Raw genomic sequence first — 25,287 nt, 5'->3', positions numbered from 1 at the left:
CATTACCAACCCTGGGGCACCCCGCCCACATAGGCCACACCCACTCAAAATTGCCTTTTACTATACTAGTAATTTCTTCATTTCTACACCGATTTACTTCAAATTGATACTGAATCTCTCTTATGACAATACGGTAACTCTCAACTATGTATGGCCCCTTTACCGATTCTGCGGCGCCCCTGGGTCAAACGTGCGGCGTGGGGATACGCGTCGGCCTCTGCCGCGCAATTTCTAGTTAATGTTTACTACTGTTATATGGTGTCCGCCTTGCGCCATAAGGTTTTTGGTTTGATCCTCTATGAAAAAACTTAAGTCTTCCGCGTTTTGTGGATTGGTTGTTTATATATTGTCGTTCGCGGTTTTTCCGCTCTAAAACTTTTCAGTTTATAACGATATGCATGCATAACTCAAATGCAGTAATGACAAGCGGAATGTCTCAAAATTAATGACAATGTAATACCTTTCCGTTGGGGCGCATAAAAAATCAACATCTCATTTTTATCATTTTAGAAATTATGCTTTTGAGTAACGCAAATACGAATAACGAGGTTTCAGTGTAAAAATAGTATACTATAGAAAATGATAAACATATACACCACTTCACGCGTTTATAAATAAACAAGTGTTTATTATTTATCTGTGAACCGTGTCAGGAACAACATCCGATTTTCATTTTTTTAATGTGACATGGTGGGACCAAGTAGCAATGATAAAACTCTACAATACATGTTTTCTTTACAAGTTTTTATTTTATATGTATATATAATAAACTTGTATAATAAAATAGTATTAACATTAAACTTAACAACGAGTGTGTTCTTTTCTAAAAATAGAAAGATATGGATTATGTCACAAGATGGAAGAGCTGGTTTAACACCTTAAACCTGAAACGTAGCTAGAATGCGATCAACAGTATATGAGCCGAGTAATACGAAAATTGCTAGTGTGTGTTTAGTGTAGCTCCAGACAAGACTGTGCAAATACACTGGTCTGGAGCTACGCTGGCGGCATACATCGAAAAACCCATTTTTGCATGACTATGCTCACATATACATATATATTTTATATTTACAAGAATAGTTAACTTAAAACATATTCTTTCATATATTGTCCATGCACTAATGAACAGACATTTTTTAATGATATGTCAATATTTTTTTATCTGAAACACTTTTTTCCAAGGAAAAAAGTTTTTTCCATGCTAACAACGAGATAAATGAGTCGTTCGCATTGTAAAATTTGTTGACATTTGATCTCCTAATGCAATGACATAACATACAAGCAATTGCGTTGAATTGATATCCCTCGCCAAATAATTTAGTTATTAATGTGTGCAGAACTAGACAAGAGCACCGCATAACGGGTGCCACACTCTGCTACGGGTGCAGTTTTTAATAAATGAAAGCTTGTCAGAATTATTTTTTTTAAGGTCACAGTGACCTTGACCTTTGACCTAGTGACCCCAAAATCGATGTGGCATGAAGAACTTATTCAGGTGCATCTACATATGAAGTTTCAAAGTTGTAGGTGGAAGCACTTTGATTTTAGAGCCAATGTTCAAAACCTTAACAAAATGTTAAGGTTTTAGCACGACGCGGACGGCGGACGTAAGATGTCGGACGACAAGCTGGCTTTGACAATACCTCGGGTTTTCTCCAAAAACGCCGAGCTAAAAAAAGGTCATTTGAGCATGGCACTTCTCCGCATTGATATCAATATACCCATGAAGTTTAATTCTTGTATCATATCTGAGATATAGCCCTGAAAAGTTACATCATCAACAAAGGGCAATATCCTCTTCTTTAACAAAGTACAGCATTATTGTTCCCGTGCAAGGCACTTCTCTTCATTAATATCTATACACCTATGAAGTTACATGTTAAAATCTTTTAAAGTTATTTTAGATAAAGCACTAAAGAAATTGTGACGGACAACGCCAAAACTATATATCTTGACGCAAATTTTTTTGTGGGGGATTAAAAAACTCCACAAATATTGTGGACATCTAAGTGAATGAAGCTGTATTTCATTCATCTGAGGGAAGTTAAAGATTGCTAACATGTAGCTCTTATTTACGCTTGATTGATCATTGTGGGTTCGGGAACTAAATAAATGTACCTCTGGTACTCTTAGGTATACTTAAATGTACCCCAAGTATGGAAAATATACTTCAAATTAATAATGTTCATATTTATGTCAATATTCAGTAAAATGGCCTGTATATTATCAAAACTGCCTCTCAAAAAACATGTTGAAGCAGGTTTTATCGAAAGAAAAATTTTGTTTTTGTTTCCTTAGCGAGTTTTACGACATCGGATTTGGGGCGGAATTAAAACTTGGGTGCAGTCTAAATTAGTCCAGTACGTGTTTGTATATTTACCATACCCAGGTACATTAAAGTATACTTAAGAGTACTAGGGGTACATTTTAGTAGTTCCTTACCCAATAATGACCCATCAAGCGGTATTTACAGAAATAACAATACAAATAGAAAATTTTTGGAAACTAAATGACAAGTTTGAAAACATAAAGTTCAAAATCAATCAAAAATTACCGGTAAACAAAAAATGAGATATTTTAATCTAACATTATCAACTACAGTGTAAATAATTGCCCAAAACTACATTTATTAAATTTACTGAACAACACATCTATTTACAAACACATGCTTTGGTTATTTAAACATGAAAGGATTAAATGTATAAAACCAGATCAAAATAAAATATGAGCATTAAATATCTTCAACAAGGGATGTCACTGTCCAAGCAAAATCCCTGCAAAGAATTGTTCGACCTTCAAAGTTTAAGAAAACAGACAATATCATTTAAATATTGAAAAAAGAAATCTCAATGACCTCTAAGGATGTATGATGTTTCTTTTTAATTTACATGAAAATTTAATGAATGGCAATTACTAAAAAAAATTAAATAATGAGTTTTTTGTTCTTGTACTCAGCACTTTCTCTTCAAGAATTCGACCATTATTAAATGAGGTTTCATGTAAATCGCTATAATGCTATTTTGGTAATAATCTAAAAAAAAACACTATGTCATTGGGCTCTCCTTAAAGATTTCTGTACATCTTTAAAGTTTCAACTTAATAATTTCCATTTTAATCGAATTATAAAGTGTACAGGAAAATTGACACTTGCAATAACTATACAAATACTGCAAAGTTATGGTGCTTTTAATCAGCACTTTATCTCTAAGCCATTTATAAATTACAGAGGTTCCATGTTTAAATGGAATACTTTCAAGACTATGTAAGTTCTCCTCCACAAAAGAAAAATAACTTAAGGGGAAAAACTTCCTTCCTGATTATAGTTGTTGTTCTTGCTCTTTGCACGTCCCTTTAAAGCCCTCTAAATTTAAAAAAAGTTACATTTAAATCCCTTTAAATTTTTCCTGATTTATGCTCTTCTCAAAAAGCGCGACAGACAGACAGACAGACAGACAGTAAGAGGGAAGAAAGGACAATGTGATAACTTTGTGCAGAGCTCCAGATAAGGATTTAGGCTAAAGGGTATTATACCCCCTGATATTATTGTTAAAGCATATTTTACTCCTTTGTTTCAGCAATAAAGGGTATTTAGGAATATGGAGGGGTATTTTCCATTTCAATAGAAAACTGACATAGTACATGGCATGTTAAATCGAGAAATATTATTATTTGTTATAAATACATGCAAACAAAATATATTTTAAAAGGTGATATGAACAGACTTTCTGTAAAAAAAACGTCCCTTTTTTGATCCACAAACATGATGGGCCGCCATTTTGTTACATGCTTATTTTGATTGACTTTCCTTTGATTCATACTCATCTGGATTATTGATTAAACTGGTTACGCACTTTAATGGATTAAAAAAAACTTATCAATTTGCATTGCGTAATGTTACGCACTGAACCGATTTTTAGATTGTTCAATTCGTAAATAGGCAGGTACGCATCTTATCTGGAGCTCTGACTATGTGCCTCCCATTTGGAGCATGGACAACAACAACCAATGGACCCTTACAGAAATAATTATGAGCAAAATAATTTACAAACCCCATATAATTGCAGCTGACTTTTGTTCACAACTTTGATAACAACATATACATAAATTGTAAAATAGATAAACTGTAAATTTGATCATCTTCAAACATGAGTCTGCATTTTTTTACCTTGGCAAACCACAAGAAGTACCCCTATTATTTCAACAAATGTACATGTAGTATTTTATACACTTTTTAAATAAAAAATATATATATTAGTACAACAAAAGTCTGAATATTACTTACATGTAAAAAAACAAATCAATTATGTAAAACAGTATAAATGTAGAAAAAAAAGGCATATGCATAGTTCAGCAATAGTGTACATTAATTTACCAGAAGTTGCTATGGTAAGAAAGTTCCAACGCGCAAATAATCCATAATGTACATTTAGATATCTTACAATCTATAATCATTAATTTCTTTGGTAACAAGGTTGATAGGCAAATGAATGGTGTTCTGTGAGGCTATAACTAGGCACTTCTCGTGTGTTAGTTAGTGATTAGGATTCTCTAAGGTACAATCTGAAAAGAGACAGCAACATGTATGAATTTAATAGCATAATGCTAGGGTGTAATAGTTCAATAGTATTATGCTTACATTAAAACATCTGAATTTCTGTGTTTAACATAAGTCAACCTGCCCAATGACAATGTTCTTGATAAGATTATCTCTTATCTCTAAGCAATTTACCAGCACAAAAATGCCCATACTTATGCTGTAACTGACAACTGCCCTACTTTACTTAGAGGTAGAGAAAATGTACAAATAAATTATTTTATACAAGGGTGTGATTAAACAACCGCTCCAGGGCAGAACAATGACCAATACCCCCTTGAAGGGTTCAACTTTACTCTTCGTTTGTATATAAATCCAGCAAAGTTTAGAACCATTGGTATATTGGTATATTTTTACATTGACTGGGAGGAAATGAGCTGAAAGGAGGAGAAATCAAACCCCTGTATGTAACCAATCCCCTTAAAAACTATTTAACTGGGCCAGGGTGACAACTTACAAACCCTGCAGTGACAGTTCTGCCTTCTACTAGTTGAGCTTAAGTTATACCTTTATAGTTTGTTGAAAATTACACAGAAGCTTAAGTAACAGTTTGCCAAACACTTAGCCTGTTGTAAAATAATTACTAGTTAAATAAATTGTTTTACTAAGAAACCAGAAATATCACAGATAAACCGTTACTTCAAATATTATTAACCAGTTACCTAAGATATTACAGATAAACAGTTACCTCAGATATTACAGATAAACGGTTACCTTCAACATTACAGATAAACATTTACCTGAAATATTATATGAAAAACAGTTACCTCAAATATAACAGATAAACAGTTACCTCAAATATTACAGATAAACAGTTACCTCAAAAACATTGCTCATTCCCCTAAGCCATGTTTTGTATTTGCTGATGTAACAGAGCACATATTTTCCAGGAGGCACTTTCAGATCTTTGCCAGCAAACGCCAATGCAGCCCCTTCCTTGTAGTCCTCTGCATTGTTCCTCGCATATACAAATGTTTTTTGATCATCAAATGTCTTGAAATTCGCCTGTTTACAGACAAATATGCTATAAATGAACTGGTGTTGTTGGTATTTTTTTGTAATTATGCCGGTAGAAGACAATAACAGTGAAACAATATGTGTGTGGTTCAGTTTGTTATCTGTTTGAGATCTTTCCCCTATTGCAAGCATTCGAGTTAGAAAAAAATATTATACAAATATATAATATAAAGGCTCTTTTATGCACAATATAGTTACATTGGTAATTGAGTCAACACAAGTTTGAGATATTTTGTCACAAAATAATATAAAGATATTTGTCACCATGTATCCAAGCAATTAAGCCTGGCCATTTCAGGTATACAAGCAAACAAGCCTGGTTGGGCCATGTATCCAAGCAAACAAGCCTGATCAGATCATGTATACAAGCAAACAAGCCTGGTTGGGCCATGTATCCAAGCAAACAAGCCTGGTCAGATCATGTATACAAGCAAACAAGCCTGATCATGTAATGTGTCTAAGCAAACAAGACAGGTCAGATCATGTATCCAAGCGAACAAGCCTGGTCATGTATAAAAGCAAACAAGCCTGGTCAGATCATGTATACAAGCAAACAAGCCTGGTTTGGCCATGTATCCAAGCAAACATGCCTGATCAGGTAATGTATACAAGCAAACAAGCCTGGTTTGGACACGTATCCAAGCAAACAAGCCTGGTCAGGTCATGTATACAAGCAAACACGCCTGGTTGGAACATGTATCTAAGCAAACAAGCCTGGTCAGATCATGTACACAAGCAAAAAAGCCTGGTTGGGACATGTATCTAAGCAAACAAGCCTAGTCAGGTCATGTATCTGCCATCAATCACTATCACTTAAATATGCCAAATAATATTTTTGTCTGACAAGTCACAATGTAAAATGATTTAAATTATGTAATCTAGTGAAATGTGTTAAGTTGCGTTATGTGCCTAAACAATTGAATGCTCAATTACAGTTTGCTACTAAATGTATACTTCTATGGTTCATCTCAAATAATTTAATGTAAAACTGGATTTCATATACATGATTCCTAACAGATATGTTGTCATTGTATATACATTAGACATATGACAAGTATTACTTTATGCAACAGCATCATGTGTTTAAATTAAAAACACGACAGTTAGTGTTTACTCTCTTTTTGTAAAAACATCCATATGCACCATAGGCAGAGTTACACGGCTCCCAGAATGATCCTCAGCCAACCCATTTATTTCTCCATAACTAACTATGTCTCTAAAGCAAACTATGTCTCTAAAGCAAACTATGTCTTGAAAGCAAACTATGTCTCGAAAGCAAACTATGTCTCGAAAGCAAACTATGTCTCGAAAGCAAACTATGTCTCTATAGCAAACTATGTCTCTATAGCAAACAATGTCTCTATCTATAGCAAACACTGTATCTATAGCAAACCATGTCTCTATAGCAAACTATGTCTCTAAAGCAAACTAGGTCTCTATCTATAGCAAACAATGTCTTTATAGCAAACTAGGTCTCTAAAGCAAACTAGGTCTCTATCTATAGCAAACAATGTCTTTATAGCAAACTAGGTCTCTAAAGCAAACTAGGTCTCTATCTATAGCAAACAATGTCTTTATAGCAAACAATGTCTTTATAGCAAACTAGGTCTCTAAAGCAAACTATGTCTCTACAGGAATTTATGTCTCAGCTACATGCAAACAGCATACATGATTGCCGTGGCATAGTGGATATGGTGTCCGCCTAGTGATCTGGAGGTCATCTGTTTGATCCCCACTGTTGGACCGTTCTTCTTATCTCTCCCAAAGACACCAAGTAATGGTTCAAGCCCCAGGAAACGGACTTGAGAGCATTTCAAATAGACCTTAGGCTTTCTATGCAATCAAGCTAAAATAAATAGGTTTAAACTAAACAGCATACAGGGTAGAGTCCAATCCAATCCCAGCTGGAGGTGTCTGGTTGTATACCCTTTCTGACTGTGTAATGGAATGTTCCATCTTTCCCATACTGCCATTTTGAGATCGGGTCAAAGTTCACAAATGGATATGGCTGCTCTGTGAAAATCTGCAATATAGTCAACAAAAACACTAATCAAACAAATTAAAAATAAGTATATAAATTAGAGCAATCAAACTGTTCAATACATCAACAGTTGGCCACATTTAATTCTGAATGCTCAAATCATTTGAGCTCATCATATTTTCAATAGCTTAGCATTAATTAACTATGAAATAACGTTGAAACTAATTAAGAGGTTTTGATGAAAAAGTTAGGTTTTTAAAGCTTTTGTTAGGATTTTGGTGGCTTTGGAACCCTTTTTTTCCATTGCTGTCAGTGAAATTATAAAAAAAAAAAATAATAATATCCTAAACATATGCATAAAGTTCACTAAGCAGTAATAGAAAAGTTGTTTTAAGTAGTAATTCATGACTAAAAATTCATTCAAATGATTGAATTTATGGACTGTAGGTGACTAATGGTGTGATTAAAGTATCACCATAAAAATGTGACAAATCTTTGTAATTCTAACCAATACATGAAAAATAAATGAACCAGGCTCTTCTCAAACTGGGCTTCAAACCTGAGCCTCAAGAATCATCCCAGATAAGACATTGCAGTTCACACAGGACTGCAAAGGCTTGTCTGGGACCAAGTATTCCACTTTTATGGAATATTTTGTTCAAAGAGCGTTTTATTCCAAACAAAACAAGAGCTGTCAGAGGACAGCGCGCTCGACTATTCGAGTGCTTGACAGTATAACTTAAGCCATCATGGAAAGGGGGGGGGGTATAATGTGTGATCATTTAATAGATGATCTTGAAAAAAAAAATGAAAACAAAAAAAAAAAATTTTTTGGGGGGGGGGGGGGGTGGGGAGGGGGTGGGGGTTGGGGGAGAGAAGGGGTATAATGTGGGTGTGTGATTATTTAATAGATGATCTTTCAAAAATAAGAAAAACATTTGGGGGGGGCATGTTTCTATGCAGTGCTAATCATAAATTGAGAACAGCTGATTAACCCTTTCCTGCTCAGAAGCAAAGTGAAAATGGCTACTGGGTGTAACTCGCAGTCTGTTTAGGTTGTATGCTGTTTGCTGCTCATCAGTATCTGAGGGTTGGACATGAAGCCTTTAAAACTTAGTCAGAAAGGTCTTTACTTAAACTTAACTTTCTATGGGACTACAAATATATACAAATACGTATCTAAGTGGTTAAGGGTTAAATGAGAACAGCTGATTAATAGGTATGGGAAAAGCTGCAAAAACAATAAAAAAAATTACTACCCATTTTAGCCTTGCAGTATGCAAGAGCAGCAAATTTACAAATTACATCATGAAACAAGCATTTGTAATTACACAAATGTGTATATAAATATCTTATCATAAAAGCCTATAGAATATACATTGACAAAATGCAAACCACAAAATTACCCTGATTACATTGAAGTTAAAACTACAGAGGAATGTTAAACATACAACATGTATTTACAGAATGGTTAAACAAATATTCATGCAAAAAAATAATAGAAAAGCAAAAGTGTATCCAATAAATCAAGGCAAACATGCATGATGCACATCTTTATTTTTTATATCATGTGATCACCCTGTCATTCTACCATGTCGAGATCAAAGTATCTTGTTTCAAAGTATAAAGCATATTTCAAAGCAAAAAAACAAGAATTCAATTTTGGCATTGTCAACTTATATTCCCAAGGTACTCAACATAACAAAAGAAGTCATGTGCCAATTTCTGTTTCCGTTTAAAATCCACAAATTCTACATACCGGTAAACATATTTACCATGCAGTCTTAACAGGTAAAAAAACACCAAATTTGAAAAATGGGAAATTTACAATGTTACATAAGATTTAAGTATGAGGATAAAAAATAATTACACACCAATTATATTTCATGCACTGTTAGTCATAAGGAATGCCCAAAATAGGAGCTTTGTTCTGAGAAAACTGGGTTTAATGCACAAGCATAAAGTCTCGTCCCAGATTAGGGACACTTTCCGCTTTTATGACATTTTTCATTTTAATGAAGTCTCTTCTTAGCAAAAATCTAATTTAGGCGGAAAGTGTCGTTTCTGATTAGCCTGTGAGGACTGCACAGGCTAATCTGAGAAGACTCTACGCACATACAGTATGCCCAGTTTTATCAGAAACTGACTCATATATTAATAGTATATACTGAGATATAGATCAGGCTGATCCTGTTGGCAAACAATCTTTGCTACAGTTGTCATAAGAACTTACTTTGACATCAAAAGCTCCACTCATGGGCTTGTGGTCACTCTCCTTATAAGCCATGTGGCTTTTATAGTGCAACAACTACAATGTAACAAAGGGCCAAACTAGTGTTTTCCAATACATATGTGATGACAAATAGCAAAGGATTGAAAGGAATATAATGCATTTATTATGCAAGCAAAACTCAGTTGCTTTTGGATTGTAGCCTTCAAATCAAGAACAAAAAGTTTAGCATTATCATGCTGTGTAATAACAATAACAAGAGGGCCATGATTGCCCTGAATCGCTCACCTGACTTACCAAATACAATCCAAACCCAGATTTCATCAAGATAAACATTCTGATCAAATTTTATAAAGATTGGATGAAAACTGTGACCTCTATTGCCTACATAAGGTTTTTCTATTATTTGACCTAGTGACCTAGTTTTTTACCTCAAATGACCCAAATACAATCCCAACCCAGATTTCATCAAGATAAACATTCTGACCAAATGTCATAAAGATTGGATGAAAACTGTGACCTCTATTGACTTTACAAGGTTTTTCTATTATTTGACCAAGTGACCTTGTTTTTGACCTAGTGACCTATTTTGACCCCAGATGACCCAAATACAATCCCAACCCAGTTTTAATCAAGATAAACATTCTGACCAAATTTCAAAAAGATTGGATGAAAACTGCGACCTCTATTGGCTTAACAAGGTTTTTCTATTATTTGACCAAGTGACCTAGTTTTTGACCTAGTGACCTATTTTGACCCCAGATGACCCAAATACAATCCCAACCCAGTTTTAAACATTCTGACCAAATTTCATAAAGATTGGATGAAAACTGTGACCTCTACTGTCTACACAAACAAATTGTTTACGGTTTTTCTATTATTTGACCTAGTGACCTAGTTTTTTACCTCAAATGACCCAAATACAATCCCAACCCAGATTTCATCAAGATAATGATGAACAATAATAACACTACATAGCAAATTTGGTAGCCCTAGGCCAAATGGTTATGGACAAGAAGATTTTTAAAGTTTGCACAAAATAGTACTTATATAAGCGAATTTTCAATTTTTTACCCCCCCCCCCCCCCGGGGCAGGGTCATATTTGACCCCAGGGGCATAATTTGAACAAACTTGGTAGAGGACTATAAGATGTCTCTACATGGCAAATTTGGTAGCCCTAGGCCCAATGGTTATGGACAAGAAGATTTTTAAAATTTGCACATAATAGGCCTTATATAAGCAAATTTTCAATTGTTTAACCCCCCCCCCCCCCCCGGGGCAGGGTCAAATTTGACCCCAGGGGCATAATTTGAACAAACTTGGTAGAGGACAATAAGATGTCACTACATACCAAATTTGGTAGCCCTACGCCATACGGTTATGGACAAGAAGATTTTTAAAGTTTGCACAAATAGACCTTATATAAGCAAATTTTCAATGTTTTGACCCCCCACCCCGGGGCGTAAAATTTAACCCCATGGGCATATATGTAGAGGACTATAAGATGTCACTACATAGCAAATTTGGTAGCCCTGGGCCCAATGGTTACGGACAAGAAGATTTTTAAAGTTTGCACAAAATAGGCCTTATATAAGCAAATTTTCAATTTTTTGACCCCCCGGGGCAGGGTCAAATTTGACCCCAGGGGCATAATTTGAACAAACTTGGTAGAGGACTATAAGATGTCACTACATACCAAATTTGGTAGCCCTAGGCCTAATGGTTATGGACAAGAAGATTTATAAAGTTTGCACAAAATAGGCCTTATATATTTTATGAGCAAATTTTCAATTTTTTGACCCCCCGGGGCAGGGTCAAATTTGACCCCAGGGGCATAATTTTAACAAATTTGAAAGATGTTCACCACAGGAACATTCCTAAGAAATTTCATCAGATTTGGACTAGTAGTTTAGGAGAAGAAGATGTTTAAAGAAAGAGTTAACGCACGGACGCACACACGACAGACACAGGACCATGACATAAGCCCCGCTGGCCTTTGGCCAGTGAAGCTTATAAAGTAACACTTAACAACTTAAACATGAACGAAAATTGATGAAGAAAGCCAAGTTGTTGATATGCACTATTTTATCAAAATACTGATTTTCAAAATCAAATTGATATTAAACTGTTGTTCTTGAAATAATATAAAACAAAAGCAATCAACTGACTTCTTGCATTCATCTGTCAAGATTTATGACCGTCATTTATTTTAAACAAGAGCACCGCAAAAACTGGCTATGACAACACCTCGAGTTTTCTCCAAAGGCAGTCGAGATTAAAACAGGATTGGAGTTATAAAATTAAGGCAAATAGATTCTCATAAACTTTATCTGTGCTAAAAATTTATTTACGATCATGAATTGTAGGTGAAAATCTGAGATTAAAAAATATGAGTCAATTTGTGTGTGACTCAAAACTTAGTGCAATTAGCATACATGCGCAATTTGAGTGTCATCTCCATAAAAACTCAAGTTTATAAAGCGCAAGCTGTTTTTCTATCCTTAGTATGATTGACCTTCTACCCCTCCTCTCCATCCCTTCCTCCGACCATACCCCAATCTTATAACCCGGATTTTCAAATTAGTTCAAAAGCTGGTAAATAATTATATTTTATAATTATCATATATCCATAAGACGCAATTCAAATTGGATGCAAAAGAATACATGATAGATTAAACATGCAAATTAATTACCTAACAGGTTAATTAGCAAACTGGCAAAACTTTATATATAGCATATCTAAATTGTCTAAAAGATCATTTTATTTTCGTTCCATCAAAAGCTAGGCACGGACAAAGTCTGAAATCTAAAACAAAGACAGCATGCAAGATTACAGCACCACCTTAATAACCATACTCACATTGACATCAAACTTTGCCGCGACTGGTTTATGGTCACCGTAACTGTAGGCTGGACTGTAGTATTTCCGTTTTTGGACCTGAAGTCCGTCGATGTCAGCGTGCGCCTTCCAGAGTATTCTGTCACACCAGGACGGTACTCGCTCCTTTGTACTGCAAGCATGCACACACAGAGCAGTGTTTAGAGTGAAACTATTGTAGCATCATCCCTCTTAACTTAGACTTACATCTCAATGGATGCCTTATTGGTCTTATATCTTGATGTATACCATCTATTGTACTGTAATGTAATCTATATTTAATCAAAAACCTTATTCAATGACATCTTCATTCTATCTGATAGTTAAAAAAGTACACAATTTTGGTGCCAATTAGGATAAAAACTAGAACAGTTAAAAAGACCATACAATAAATGTTTGTACACAGACAAATCATGTTATATTTTACAGTTGAAAAACAAAACAAAGGGCCATAATTCAGCACTAAATGCTCAGCTGAGTCAAAAGGATGCCTTTAGGGCATGAATGTAACCAAATGATATACTTTGTAACGATTCACCAACAGCTCGATTCGATTTCGATTTCAGACACTCCGATACCGATTTTTTCGATTCGATTCATCTTCAAACCTAGTTTTATTATATATTCACTCTTATGCCTCAAAATTAACATTTCTGTTCAAATGTGATTTCAATAAAACACATAAAAAAGAATAGCAAATTAGGACTCAATTTTAATATAAAAACTTATGACTAGAAGATTGTGTTGATTACACAATAATATAAAAAATAAATAAATAATCATAAGAACGTATCTGGAATCAGTCGAATGATAGTACTATTACACCTTTACCCAAAACCGCTTTAAGCATGCCTACCACTGTGCCATGACAGCATCACCTGTTACCTGTAGGACAAATCACATTCTCTAATAAACTTAACAAAACTCTAACAGAAATAGAACTACTTTTCTGGCTGGCGACTTGAGTAGTTGCACTTGTGCGACCTCTTTGTCTTGCTGAATCAACGTTATGTTTGCGTTTGACATATTGCATTAAATTAGATAAGTGGTTGAGCCTGACTTAGCGTACCCCACATCCGTGAAGCACAGTTTACACTTTGCTTTATTGTTAGGGCTACCATCCCGAAACCCAAAATACTGCCACACTTTTGATTTTAGCTTCTTAGGCGCATCTGATAATTTCAATTTGTCGGCAACAACTTGTTCAGCCATTTTGACGCTTTTTTCCGAAAGTAGATCGTAACGGGCTTATTGATTGGATGACTAAAGTAATAAGCAACCAATCGCGCGCGTTGTAATTACAGGTAAAGATAAAACCTACACCTTCCTGTATCAATAGTCAGAATACAGCGCGCTTTACGTATCTATGTATATATATGTATATATGTTAAAGAATCGAATCGAATTTGGTAGGTTTGGTATCGTAATCGAATCGAAGCATTTCGAATCGATTTTCGATAAATCGGATCGAATCGTTGCAGCTCTATTTGCAGCGTCATACCTCGTATCATAAACATCAGTGTCTTTGTCAAACTTGTAGGTAGGTTTGAATGTGATAGGTCCTTCATTGAAGTCCACAAACATCAGGCCTTCCTGTTGTGCTTGCTTCAGCTACAATACATATCACATGGGTGATTAAAATTGCATAAGGTCCTTCCATGTCTGAGGCCTCATTGTGTGCCCCAGCACTCCAACCCAATTACATGTCACTAGACTCATGAAAGCTGAGACGAATTATGTCTTACAGCTCCACTTTACAGGCATTTTTTTCTTAAACATATAAAACTGTTGATGTTTTCTTGTGCTGAGGAGGAAAAGGAGAGTACTCAGAAGAAACCCAATATGTCCAGAATTGTGACCACCAACTTAAAATCAATCTTTTTTTATCGTAGTTTCTGACCAACAGACAACAATTTGTGATTCTGATGCAGTTGTTAAATTCAATATGACATGATAACCTGTAATTACTTTGAGGTTTACAGTTTACCATGCATCACTAAGAATCTGATATCAATTTTGTTGCACGACAAGATTGTCCATAAATATAAAAAGAAGCTTTTTATTACCAACAATATTTGATGGTTGACAACATTTAGCAGCTATATTTGAGTCTTAAGTAGTTTAATTGATGATGTTATCTCTAAGCTTTGAAATGGATTGGGAGGGGGGGGGGGGGGTAGAATGGTATATTCCTCCAAATGTTACTAATATTATTTACAGAGCAGCCGTCTCATGCCATTATTTTGAGTATTTTACCTCCTTTTTAAATAAATTAAGCATAACACAGTTAAACACACACAAACAACATCACCATTATATTTGTTTATAATGAGCATCAATTATTTTATCAACAAATTTACTAATCTAAAAACATACATAAAATCTCCCATGTGAATAACATCCGCAGAGTGACGCTATGTTCCAACCATTTATCTGATTGTTTTCAAATATTTAGGTGATTTAATTAAAAAAAAAAAAATTTAACCTATTTATTCAAGCTTGATTGCATAGAAAGTCTAAGGCTTATTTGAAATGCTCTTGAGTCCATTTCCTGGGTGTCTATGGGGGAGATCTAAAGAACGCTCCCACAGTGGGGATTGAACCCGTGACCTCCCGATCGCTAGGCGGACACCATATCCACTGATTTCAAGATTTTATGAAGGTTGCTTCATATTAAATCTATGAAGAGTAAAATTCATGTACACATGTTAATTTCTAAAAATCTACTGTGTAATGCATGCTTGATTATATACCTGATCGTGTTTCAGCAGCTTTTCAATGTTATTTTCCTCAATAAGTTTCAGCACTTCATTTTTACTGAGACCCTCTATTCTGCAGTTGAGATCACCCATCCAAAACACGTAGCTGAAATAGGGAACAATAAATGAGAATCTGGTAGTGAAAATTACAAAACAGCTCCCAGTAACAGGCCCCATGATTCTGAACATTCTTCGGTCTAATGTAAAAATTGATTTTAAATAATCAATGAATGGAAGTTGACACTAAGTAATGGATAAAATTTACAGTTCACATAAATTATAATCCATTAAATTATTAGCTACTAGTCTTCAGGTGTTTTTTTATATACTTTTTAGGATGTTTACAATTACATTTTAAACGTAGAACATAACAATTATTTCTTAAATAACAGTTTCAAAATGGAAAAGTCTTATTGAGTTATAATGGTGATTGACACATGCCTCTCCATCTTTTAACAATGTTTTTTTAACAATTAAACTTGGATCATGCAAACATCATCGATTCACATATTCAATCAAGCACTGTGTACCTGGGTAATAATCCTTTTTTTATTGACTGGAGCATTTTAAGTTTTAATATGATTAAATTATACATTTGGCCAGGTGACCTAGTATTTGAATCATTGCATATGATAAACCCATATACAAACAAGGTCTTGATACTTTTGCAATAAACATTCTGACCAAGTTTCATGTTCTGCAAAAATTTGACTTGGTGACCTAGCTTAAGGATGTGACCCGTGACCCAGATTCAAACAAAGGTACTGTACAACCTCTCAAGCCCATCCAAATGGTCCTACCATCATTCAGGTTTCCCTGGGCCCAATCTTGATGAATATATACATATGTACTGGTGTGTAAATACAGAGCAATATTATCACTTACTCATGGTCCAAGATATTTTCAACATCAGGGTCCCTAAATTTCTGTGTCTGTAGGACTGTGTTAAAATCCTTAAAATTGAAAAAAAATATGCGTTTCAGCAAAACAATAAAATCATATTATATGTCATACCATGGAATGATTAAATACAATTTTTAAGTTATGTTGACTTATTTTTTTTTCAATCATTAAAATGTGTATAAATAATGTTTTTTCTTTTATATCCAATAAACAAGAGATGTGTTTGTCAGAAACACAATGTCCCCTACTGCGCCGCTTTGATACGTTTTTTTTACCTTTGACCTTGCAGGATGATCTTGACCTTTCATCACTCAAAATGTGCAGCTCCATGAGATACACATGCGTTCTAAATATCAAGTTGCTATGTGAAGGAACATAGAACAATTTTCGAAACCTTAATGCAAAACCTCAACGCAAAGTGTGACTGAAAGACGGACAGACGGTCCGATGATCCGATCACTATATGCCCTCCTTCGGGGGCATAAAAAATAACAAGGGACAAAATTGTCACAAAACAAGGTTTTCAATTTGCAAAAAAGTCTGATAAAAGGAGACAACTCAGGCTGAACTGATTGTTTATAATTAACCCCTTTGTTTCGAAATAAATATATTTTTAGTCGTGGCGACCTTGACCTTGGAGATAGACGTAATTCTTTCGTGTGTCACACCGTCCAATGATGGTGAATAAATGTGCCAAATGATTTTAAAATCTCACAATGAATGACATAGTAATGGCCCAGACAAGCTCATTTATGGTCATTTTTGACCTTTTAACTCAAAGTGTGACCTTGGGGATATTGACGTAATTCTTTCGCATGACACACCCTCTAATGATGGTGAACAAATGCGCCAAATGATTTTAAAATCTCACAATGAACGACAAAGTTATGGCCTGGACAAGCTTGTTCCGCAGGCCTGCCAGCCCACCAGCCCGCCCGCCAACATTCGCCAATCTAATAACCAGTTTTTTCGTTCAGAAAACCTGGTTAAAAATATTTCTTTATAAATTGTGATAAAAATATTTAGGGAAATCACAATTGGCTTTCATGAAATTTCTCGTCTAAAGAAAGTCTCTTTTCTGTACCAATCCAGTTTAAGTGGAAAATGTTGTCCCCAGACAGCACTCGCTAAATATCTGGGATAACACTTAATGCACAAGCATTAAGCCAAATCTCTCAAAACTTTTAAGCAAAAACATAAGAGCATGCACCTCAATTCGCTCTGCCATCTGCTCCAGGTGTGCAGCAAGATGAGTGTTAACGATGATCAGATTAACCCCTCCGATATCAAAGCGTATACTAACACCTCCCTTGTTTCCCTGAAAAATACACAATTCCATGTTGACAATGTACCTTGCTGCCAGCAGGTTCTCAGATAGATCCCTTATTCAGGGACAATTTAAGCAACTACCTGTGTTATTGATATTACAAAGAAATGGTTTTACACAACAAAATCACTGACATGTATCTCAATAACACTACATACATGTACAACTTTATGCTCAATCCAAAACTTAAAAGCATGGTTCTTATGTCTTATATAGTGTATGTCAAAAAATTAAGGTATAGATTAAATTATCAAGTCTTCTATTTAGTTTTGTTTTCAGTTACTTCTACGATTCTAACTGATGAAGCTATTAAACTCACAAATACTGTTCACTTGATGAACTTTGATGCAACCTTTACATTTATTTATCTTGGTGTTGTAATAAAAAGGGTATCTTTTTTATAAAGTTCCATAGCGTACACAAAATCATATTTGTATTTGTGTTTGAATGTAGTAACACAAAGTTTATGTATGGGTTGATGTGAATAAGGCTACAGTAAGCCTGTGAAAGTGAAAATGGAGGGTGAATCTACCAAAACAGTAAATAGAAGTCCATTTCTAAGACAACTACTCAAACAAGCAGAAATAATTGATCAGTTTTGTCATTTATATGAGTACTTCAATAAAACAAGTCATCAATTATCACCTTTGCAGTCATTCTTGATCCTTAGAAAATCATTAAACTGAATATATTTGTGGTAATTGTTGCTTTCTAGGACATATCAAACAACCGTAAAGCATGTCACAAAAACATATCAAGAAACCCAAAACACACCCAGTTTGTTTTTGTTCACGGCACACATAAATGACAAAGCTTGATGGTCACTTACACCAAGTATGTCCTCCTAGCATAATAGAAATTAATCATGTAAGTCAGTAATTATGCGCAACATGTGATATTTAAGCCGCAGTCAGTAAGAAGGGGGTTTAATGCATGTTTGAAAGTTTGCACAGGCTAATCAGGTACAACATTTTCTCCCATAACTGGGTATTCTTGAAGTAGTCTTCCTTAAAATGAAAAATACAATAAAAGCGGAAAGTGTCGTACCTATTGAACCTGTGCAGACTTTGTGCATTTCCACTATAAAAAGAGCTAAAAGTTCAATAGCACATAACTCAGGTGTTTATATTATTATATGTAGAAGCAATTTGCTAGACAAAAAATGATTTATAATTACAGACTTAAACAACCATCAAAACCCAATGTGACTCCCATACTATAATCAATGCCTGGATTCATGCTGCAACATGTCTTGTAAATGCCATTGATCCCCACTCTAGGAAAATCAGGCTTTATGCATGTGTGTAAAGTGTCATCCCAGATAAGCCTGTGCAGTTGCACATCTGGGATAACACTTGCGCTTTTATGATATTGTTTGTATAAAAGAAGTCTCTTTTTGGCAAGACTGCACTGGCACATCTGGGGTGACACTTGATGGCAATGATGCACATGCATTAGGCCAAATTTTCTTAGAATGAGATGCAATTATACATACCCACCAGCCGCCCATGCCCGCCTTGGAGAACTCAGACTCTACGCTTGTGATGTTGAGTAGCAAGGAGCGCTTCACATACACCTGCAGGGATATGGCCTGCATTCTGATCACCTTCAGCTGAAAAACAAAACCAGGCTCCACTTGCTATAAACATTGCTAAGATCAATCTTATTTGTGTGAGAGAATATATTACTTTGATGCATTGTACCATGTGTCTTTACAGTTAGATCTTATATTAGTGAGTCTGCAAAACAATAAGATATCGCAAACATCCATGACAGCTTCTGCCAAAACTACCATAAATTTGCAATACCATAGTTTGTTAAAAAAAAACGGTATGGGGACCCATATTGAAAAAAAAAACACAAGATGTAAGACAGCAGAATAAAGGACATAATGAAAATATGTCTCAACAGATACAATTCATGGTACTTTTATCAAAAACATACCCGGACGTAATCCCGTTCTCCCAAAGTATCAGTCAGTCTAGATGTCCACTGATTTGTCTTATCATCACTTTCTGATGGGTCCATTTCCTGGAACCTGGAAAAATGCTGTGCATATCAAAATTGTGTTGAAAATGATCCATCCAGGGCAGATTTAGAGGTGTCAGAATTGTTTATGCATTCCAATAAATACCATCCAGAACAAGTTGCATGATGAATAAGGTTTGAGTTTTGCCTAGATATTGTTGGGAGAAAAAATGCTGAGAAATGTTCATGAAGATTGGGCAATATATAATATATATGTGATGTTTATGTTCAAGAGTGTGAACAAATTAAATGTTGACATAGCACAACTGACAAAGGTGATAACGATAGCAAACTATAAGCATGTTGTGCTCTGGTTACCAACAAAGTGTAGGAGTACAATGTTCGACAAACAAACAGACTTCCATGGTAAATCCTGTATATAAATCACTACTTCATTACTTCATTGTAAGGTGGGGACTGGGTACAGGTGATATCATGGGGATAGCAGTCATCAATTTAGCAAAATGGCTAAACAAGTCCATATTCTTAAAAAATTACTTCAGAGCAAGATAGTGTATAAGTGTAGCACATATACATTTAATAAAGAAAAACCTACATGTCAAAATAAGTGGAATGAAATATTTAATAACATTGACTGGAAGTTTGTACATAACTTTGTTTTTGAAAACTCCAGAGATACATATATACAATGGCTTCAAACTAGAATTGTACACAGAATCTTGGGTACAAAATCTCTGTTATATAAAATGAAAATTGTTAACGACAATCTATGTTCTTTTTGTAAAAAACATGAGGAAACCTTAACTCATCTTTTCTGGGAATGTGAACACATTCAACCCATTATCAACTATATAAAATATTCAATGAATCTAAACAACATCAATTTTCCCAACATCTCTTGCCAAGATGTTCTACTTGGGATTTGTTCTGAAAAAATGACCCCCATTAATATTTTATTTCTTGAAATGAAAAGGTATGTTTTTATCTGTAAAAAACATAGTAAAATCCCAACAGTACCAGGGCTAAAAAATAGTTTTCAACTAGCATGGGAAATTCAAAAGCACACCATTTGCCAAGGATCGGAATTTCCAAATTGGTCAGTTGTAAGATTATTAATCAATGAACCCATAACTTAAAATGTACTTGCTTTACATTGATGTGCACTGAAATGAATGATTTCAACTATACACTGTGGTTTTGTTTTCACATATTTTGTTTGTTCAAATCTACACTTTCTTTACCTTTTACAAAAGAAAACAATGATATGTGTAGTACAAATCTCCATATTAAGTATGAAGATCCCTGTGTTATATAGAAAGTATATTTGCTACTTGTATTTTCTGTGCTTTCACAAAGTTTGTCATCTACTATGTATCTATGTATACATGCATACATTGTACATTGCTAAATATAAACTTGCATCCGCTGTTTATAAACGTGCAAATCATTTAGTTGTATACTAACACAGGCTGTATTTAATTGCTACTAACACATAATTTTTGTAAGGTATGGAGTAGGATGGCCTCGACCTACACATACCTATTGACGAGGTAAATAAAGTTTTCTTATTTAAAAAAAAAAAAAAAAAAAAAAAAAAAAAAAAAAAAAAGATAGTGTAAGAAGGTCACAAACTTGATATAGTTATTTAATCATAGGCTGATTTTGTTATTTAAAATACACAGGAAACGATTTCAAATTCAAGTCCAAAAATACTGGTAATGTTAAAGTGTTATTTATAAGCAGTGAGTTAATTGAGTAATTAACTCAATATGCTTCCGCACATCTGTGAATCAACTGAAGGAACATAAATGGATTTCATATCAAGCCAATTATCAATAACAATCCACTTACCCGATGCCATATATGTCAGGCAGTGTCTTGGCTTGAAGGTCAAGCAGCTCTGTCAGATCTTTGCATGGTCCAGTCCCACCCACATTCCAGGTTACCAGGTAGATTCTGATAATGTGTTGTAACAATATGGAGTAATAAACACATTCGTAACAGAAATGCATATGGTTTTTACATGCTAATAAACTTACAAAAATCATACATTTAATATTCTTACAATTATTATAATGCCTGATAATAAATGAACAAAAGACAAAAACCACTTCATACCAAATATTAATTTAAACCTCTGATCCTTGTGGACTGAGAGATTTTTAAATCAAAATTATTCACTATGTTAGTCTAATCTACCAAATCTTGTGACCCCAGGGGTTTGTCAAATTTTGACCCAAGGAGCATGAGTTGAACAATCTTTGTAGAGGATCCTTAGATGGTATTACACACAAAACATGAAGTCCCCTAAATAAGGCCATCAAAGAGGAATTCATGAAAGAAAGCAACACATGAGGGAACTTTTTAACATTGGCCTTGTATGTGCAAAAAAGTGTGTGTCAGTCATCAATATCAAGAATGTTGTACATGTATTTATATTCTGATCATTTATGGGTTTTTTAGCAAATCTTAAATGTATCTGTATCTTTTTTATTTTATTTTTTATGTAAAAACTAATTAAAGATCTTGTGTTAAATACATGTATCTTTTGTCATATGTTTGATTTTTTTTGTTCAAATGACATGTTCTCTTAATGCTTGTTTTCGACAAAATGGATGTTATAAGGATCTGCAAAGTAGATTTGCAGTTTACATTTAAAATCTCATAGTGATCAAGGATTAGGCTAGCATTTTTTAATTAAGCTATTTATCTGATCTCGACCAGTCATCTTAAGTTCATATAATTTGGAATTCCGGCTAACATCTGAGGTCCAATCATGTACTTATGTCTGCCAATAATGTAAACTTCTGCCTCATTTTCATATTTCATCCATTTTACAAACTGCATCTGCCTATTTCCTTAAACTGACACATAAATTTTTTTGTTAAGAAATCATTTTCACGTTTAAAATTTCGCTATAATAATACCATGTGATGCATATTTAAAGCAAATAATTTTGTACAGGTAGAAACAAACAGTCCTTAAAAAGACAACCAAGCCATCTGATATGATACTCAATTTTGTCAGCACAAGCTGTGTCTTGGATTTGTGTGTGAAGCTTACTAAGTTTAACATTCAACTGTTTATGGTCAAGTTATCCTTATTTTTGTATAAAGTGATCCCACCTTGTGCATCTGCTCCTTAGATTTAAAAATCAACATTTAAAGTAAATTGGCCGATTAAACTTCTATAATTACACATTGTAAGACATACTTATGCAAATCAAAATAACCAATACACTACATTTATTAAAAAGATTAGTTGCGTTGTGGAAATAGTGTCTGTCTAGCGACCTGGAGGTCACAAGTTCAATACCCAATGCAGGAACATTTTAAAGATCTCCCAAAAAGGAACAAAGTACTGGTTCTGCCCATGAAACAGACTCCTTGTCAGAGGAGCCCAGCACTTAAAGAGAAGTAGATTATGCTCTGTGTGCCTAAGTTCGATCACGTTAAACTTTGTCTCTGCGCATGCTCGACATCAACAACTATACTGACAACCTGCTATGGTATTTAGACAGAGTATTTAAAACTGTATCAAAATCTGCCCAAAAAATGAAATATAAACAAACAAAACAGTCGTAAACGGTTAAAAACTATCTATTACCCCACATGATATACGTCACTGAGAAGCACTCCTGAGTTCGACCAGCTGTCTTCATGACGTCACAAATGGGGGCTCACATGGGGTAGATAAATAGTTATTTTGCTCACACGAATACTTAAGCTAGGAGCGAGACATTCTAATGTTGTTTTTTTAGAAAAGAAAGGTTATTCATATATTTTGAAGATTATTGTAATGCGTGTCTTAAATATTTATAAAAATTAGCAACAACTAACAATTAAGAAGGTAACAGAAAAGAACATTAAACACTCATAAACACACATTTGTAAAATTACCAAACATATTTTCATTATAATACGATATTTTTCCTAAACACAATGTGGACATAGGAATGTCTCACCTCTTCTAAAAGCAAGTTTTTTGTGGCAATTGCGCTGCAGTAAAGAGCTTAAATTTAACAATAAACATCTCAATTGGACGTCTTTTATCTTAAAATGTAATGCTTCGATCTTATTTATGAATGCCCCCTTATGAGCCCCAGGTAAACAAAGCGCTTATTTACGGCGAATTGTCTTACCTCCCCTGAATACTGCAGCGTCCCTGGCAATTTAGAGTATTTTGATGGATGTTTTATGAATTTAATGGTGATTTAAAGAATATAAGTGCGATAAATGCAAGAAAAATGAAATATCGATAAATGACATAATTTAAGCTTTGTTATTCATAAAGACCTGTTTAAACCGCATTTTTACGAGAGGTTGGCGGAATTACAACTTCTGTTATGAGTTTCCCCAGGAAGACTGGCGCGTGATATAAGTGCTGGTATTGGAAAATACGTCATAAAAAACTTAGGCACCTGATCGAAATAAGGCACACAAAGGAGTTAGTTCTTCTTGAACGCTCTGAGTTTTTATGGGTATATATCTACAGCTCAGACCCCGAGGGTAAATAGTTGCAATAATTCAACCCTCAGCTTTATAACCCAAAGGGTTGCTGAGAGTTGCAATGCGCCGTCTATAATAGACTCCAAAGGTGCAAAATTGTATGACCACTTCAAAGGCTAAGGCGAGTACGTTTTTATTATATGGTCTAGGAAGGTCAATAGCTGGTGGTTGGATTATTGCAACAAGATTAAAAGTAGCTTGTTGTAGAAAAGAACAAGTCTTTACCTGATTGTCTTTGTTTTTGCATTGTTTCCTTGTCCCAGAGAGACTTTTTGCAATTTTTGTTCAACCTTTTGCATTCTTGCTCTTGACAGGCTTGAGTTGTAAGGTTTAAGAACTTGAACATATGAGTTCAACACATACACATGATACAAACTAAACAAAATAAAAAGTTTAAATGCGTCTTGTCTTATTGACATCAATGACTGCAAGAATGTATCATGTATATTCCAATGATGGTTCAATGAAGGGTCGTGTCAACAATCTTCATTTCCTGGTTTGAACAGTTATTTTTTTATTAAGTTAGCTAAGTTCAGATTAAAAGTTATGAAACCAGTCTAAAAAAGGGGAGCTAGTCAAAACGGCCCCAGTCAAAACGGCTGTTTCAAGTACATTCTAACATAACAAATGACAAGAAAGATATTTATGAGTAAGAAAATGATTTTTTTAAAGTAAAACATAATAATTATCAAATAGTTTCTTATACGTGTCAAACATTATAATTGACAAGGAAGAAAAAAAAGCGATATATAAGTATGATTTATGTGAAAAAAATGTTCTATTTGTATCAATTACATTCTAATAGTTGTCGAACATAATAATTTACAAGAAATAACGAAAATGTTTCACACTAGCACCACCGTAACACAAACGCACAAACGCCAAGCTAAATCAATATCTTTATTGATTTCAGTCATTAATAAGTTCATCACTCATTCGTTTCCGCTGGATCCTCTGCAGCTGCTGCTCATTGACAAGCACAATCATGTTCTCTACTTCAATCACCTCTTCGTGGATGGTTCGGATGAGGGTATAGAGTAGTGTAGCGTAGCCAGTCCGACGATTCAGGCGTCTGTGCCAACCTAAAAATATATAACAGT

General features: G+C 34.5%; 1 protein-coding gene across 3 annotated transcripts; it reads right to left on the bottom strand.

Moving 5' to 3' along the window:
* Positions 1–729: 729 nt before the first annotated feature.
* On the bottom strand, positions 730–24,737 carry LOC127848218 (inositol polyphosphate 5-phosphatase K-like). 3 transcript variants are annotated; one of them, XR_008034423.1, is made up of 14 exons: positions 24,413–24,737; positions 21,531–21,635; positions 19,635–19,728; positions 19,186–19,302; positions 17,574–17,681; positions 16,346–16,413; positions 15,455–15,566; positions 14,203–14,312; positions 12,684–12,834; positions 9,826–9,900; positions 7,491–7,634; positions 5,414–5,599; positions 4,450–4,560; positions 730–4,364 (listed from the first exon to the last, which is right to left on the bottom strand). XR_008034423.1 is itself a non-coding variant. In XM_052380545.1 (13 exons), the coding sequence occupies exons 1-13, from the start codon at positions 24,604–24,606 to the stop codon at positions 4,549–4,551; spliced, it is 1,476 nt and encodes a 491-aa protein (XP_052236505.1). In that variant the 5' UTR covers positions 24,607–24,737; the 3' UTR covers positions 730–4,548. The 3 variants fall into 3 exon arrangements, 2 of the variants coding, with proteins under 2 accessions (XP_052236505.1, XP_052236515.1); XM_052380545.1 differs by having other exon boundaries at positions 730–4,560; XM_052380555.1 differs by lacking the exon at positions 9,826–9,900 and having other exon boundaries at positions 730–4,560.
* Between the last annotated feature and the right edge of the window lie 550 nt (positions 24,738–25,287).

Source organism: Dreissena polymorpha, chromosome 1, assembly GCF_020536995.1.
Source record: "Dreissena polymorpha isolate Duluth1 chromosome 1, UMN_Dpol_1.0, whole genome shotgun sequence".
NCBI classification, from domain to species: Eukaryota; Metazoa; Mollusca; class Bivalvia; order Myida; family Dreissenidae; genus Dreissena; species Dreissena polymorpha.
The sequence above is the reverse complement of the archived record's forward strand: the minus strand, read 5'-3'. Positions and strand labels throughout refer to the sequence as shown.

Excerpts from the sequence above, each read along its gene's own strand:
- LOC127848218 (XM_052380545.1), bottom strand. The coding sequence starts at position 24,606 with ATGTCAATAAGACAAGACGCATTTAAACTTTTTATTTTGTTTAGTTTG. Across the intron at positions 19,303-19,634 it reads GAGAACGGGATTACGTCCGG|CTGAAGGTGATCAGAATGCA; the intron begins GTATGTTTTTGA and ends TTTGTTTTTCAG. Across the intron at positions 9,901-12,683 it reads CGGCAAAGTTTGATGTCAAT|TTGTTGCACTATAAAAGCCA; the intron begins GTGAGTATGGTT and ends GTTACATTGTAG.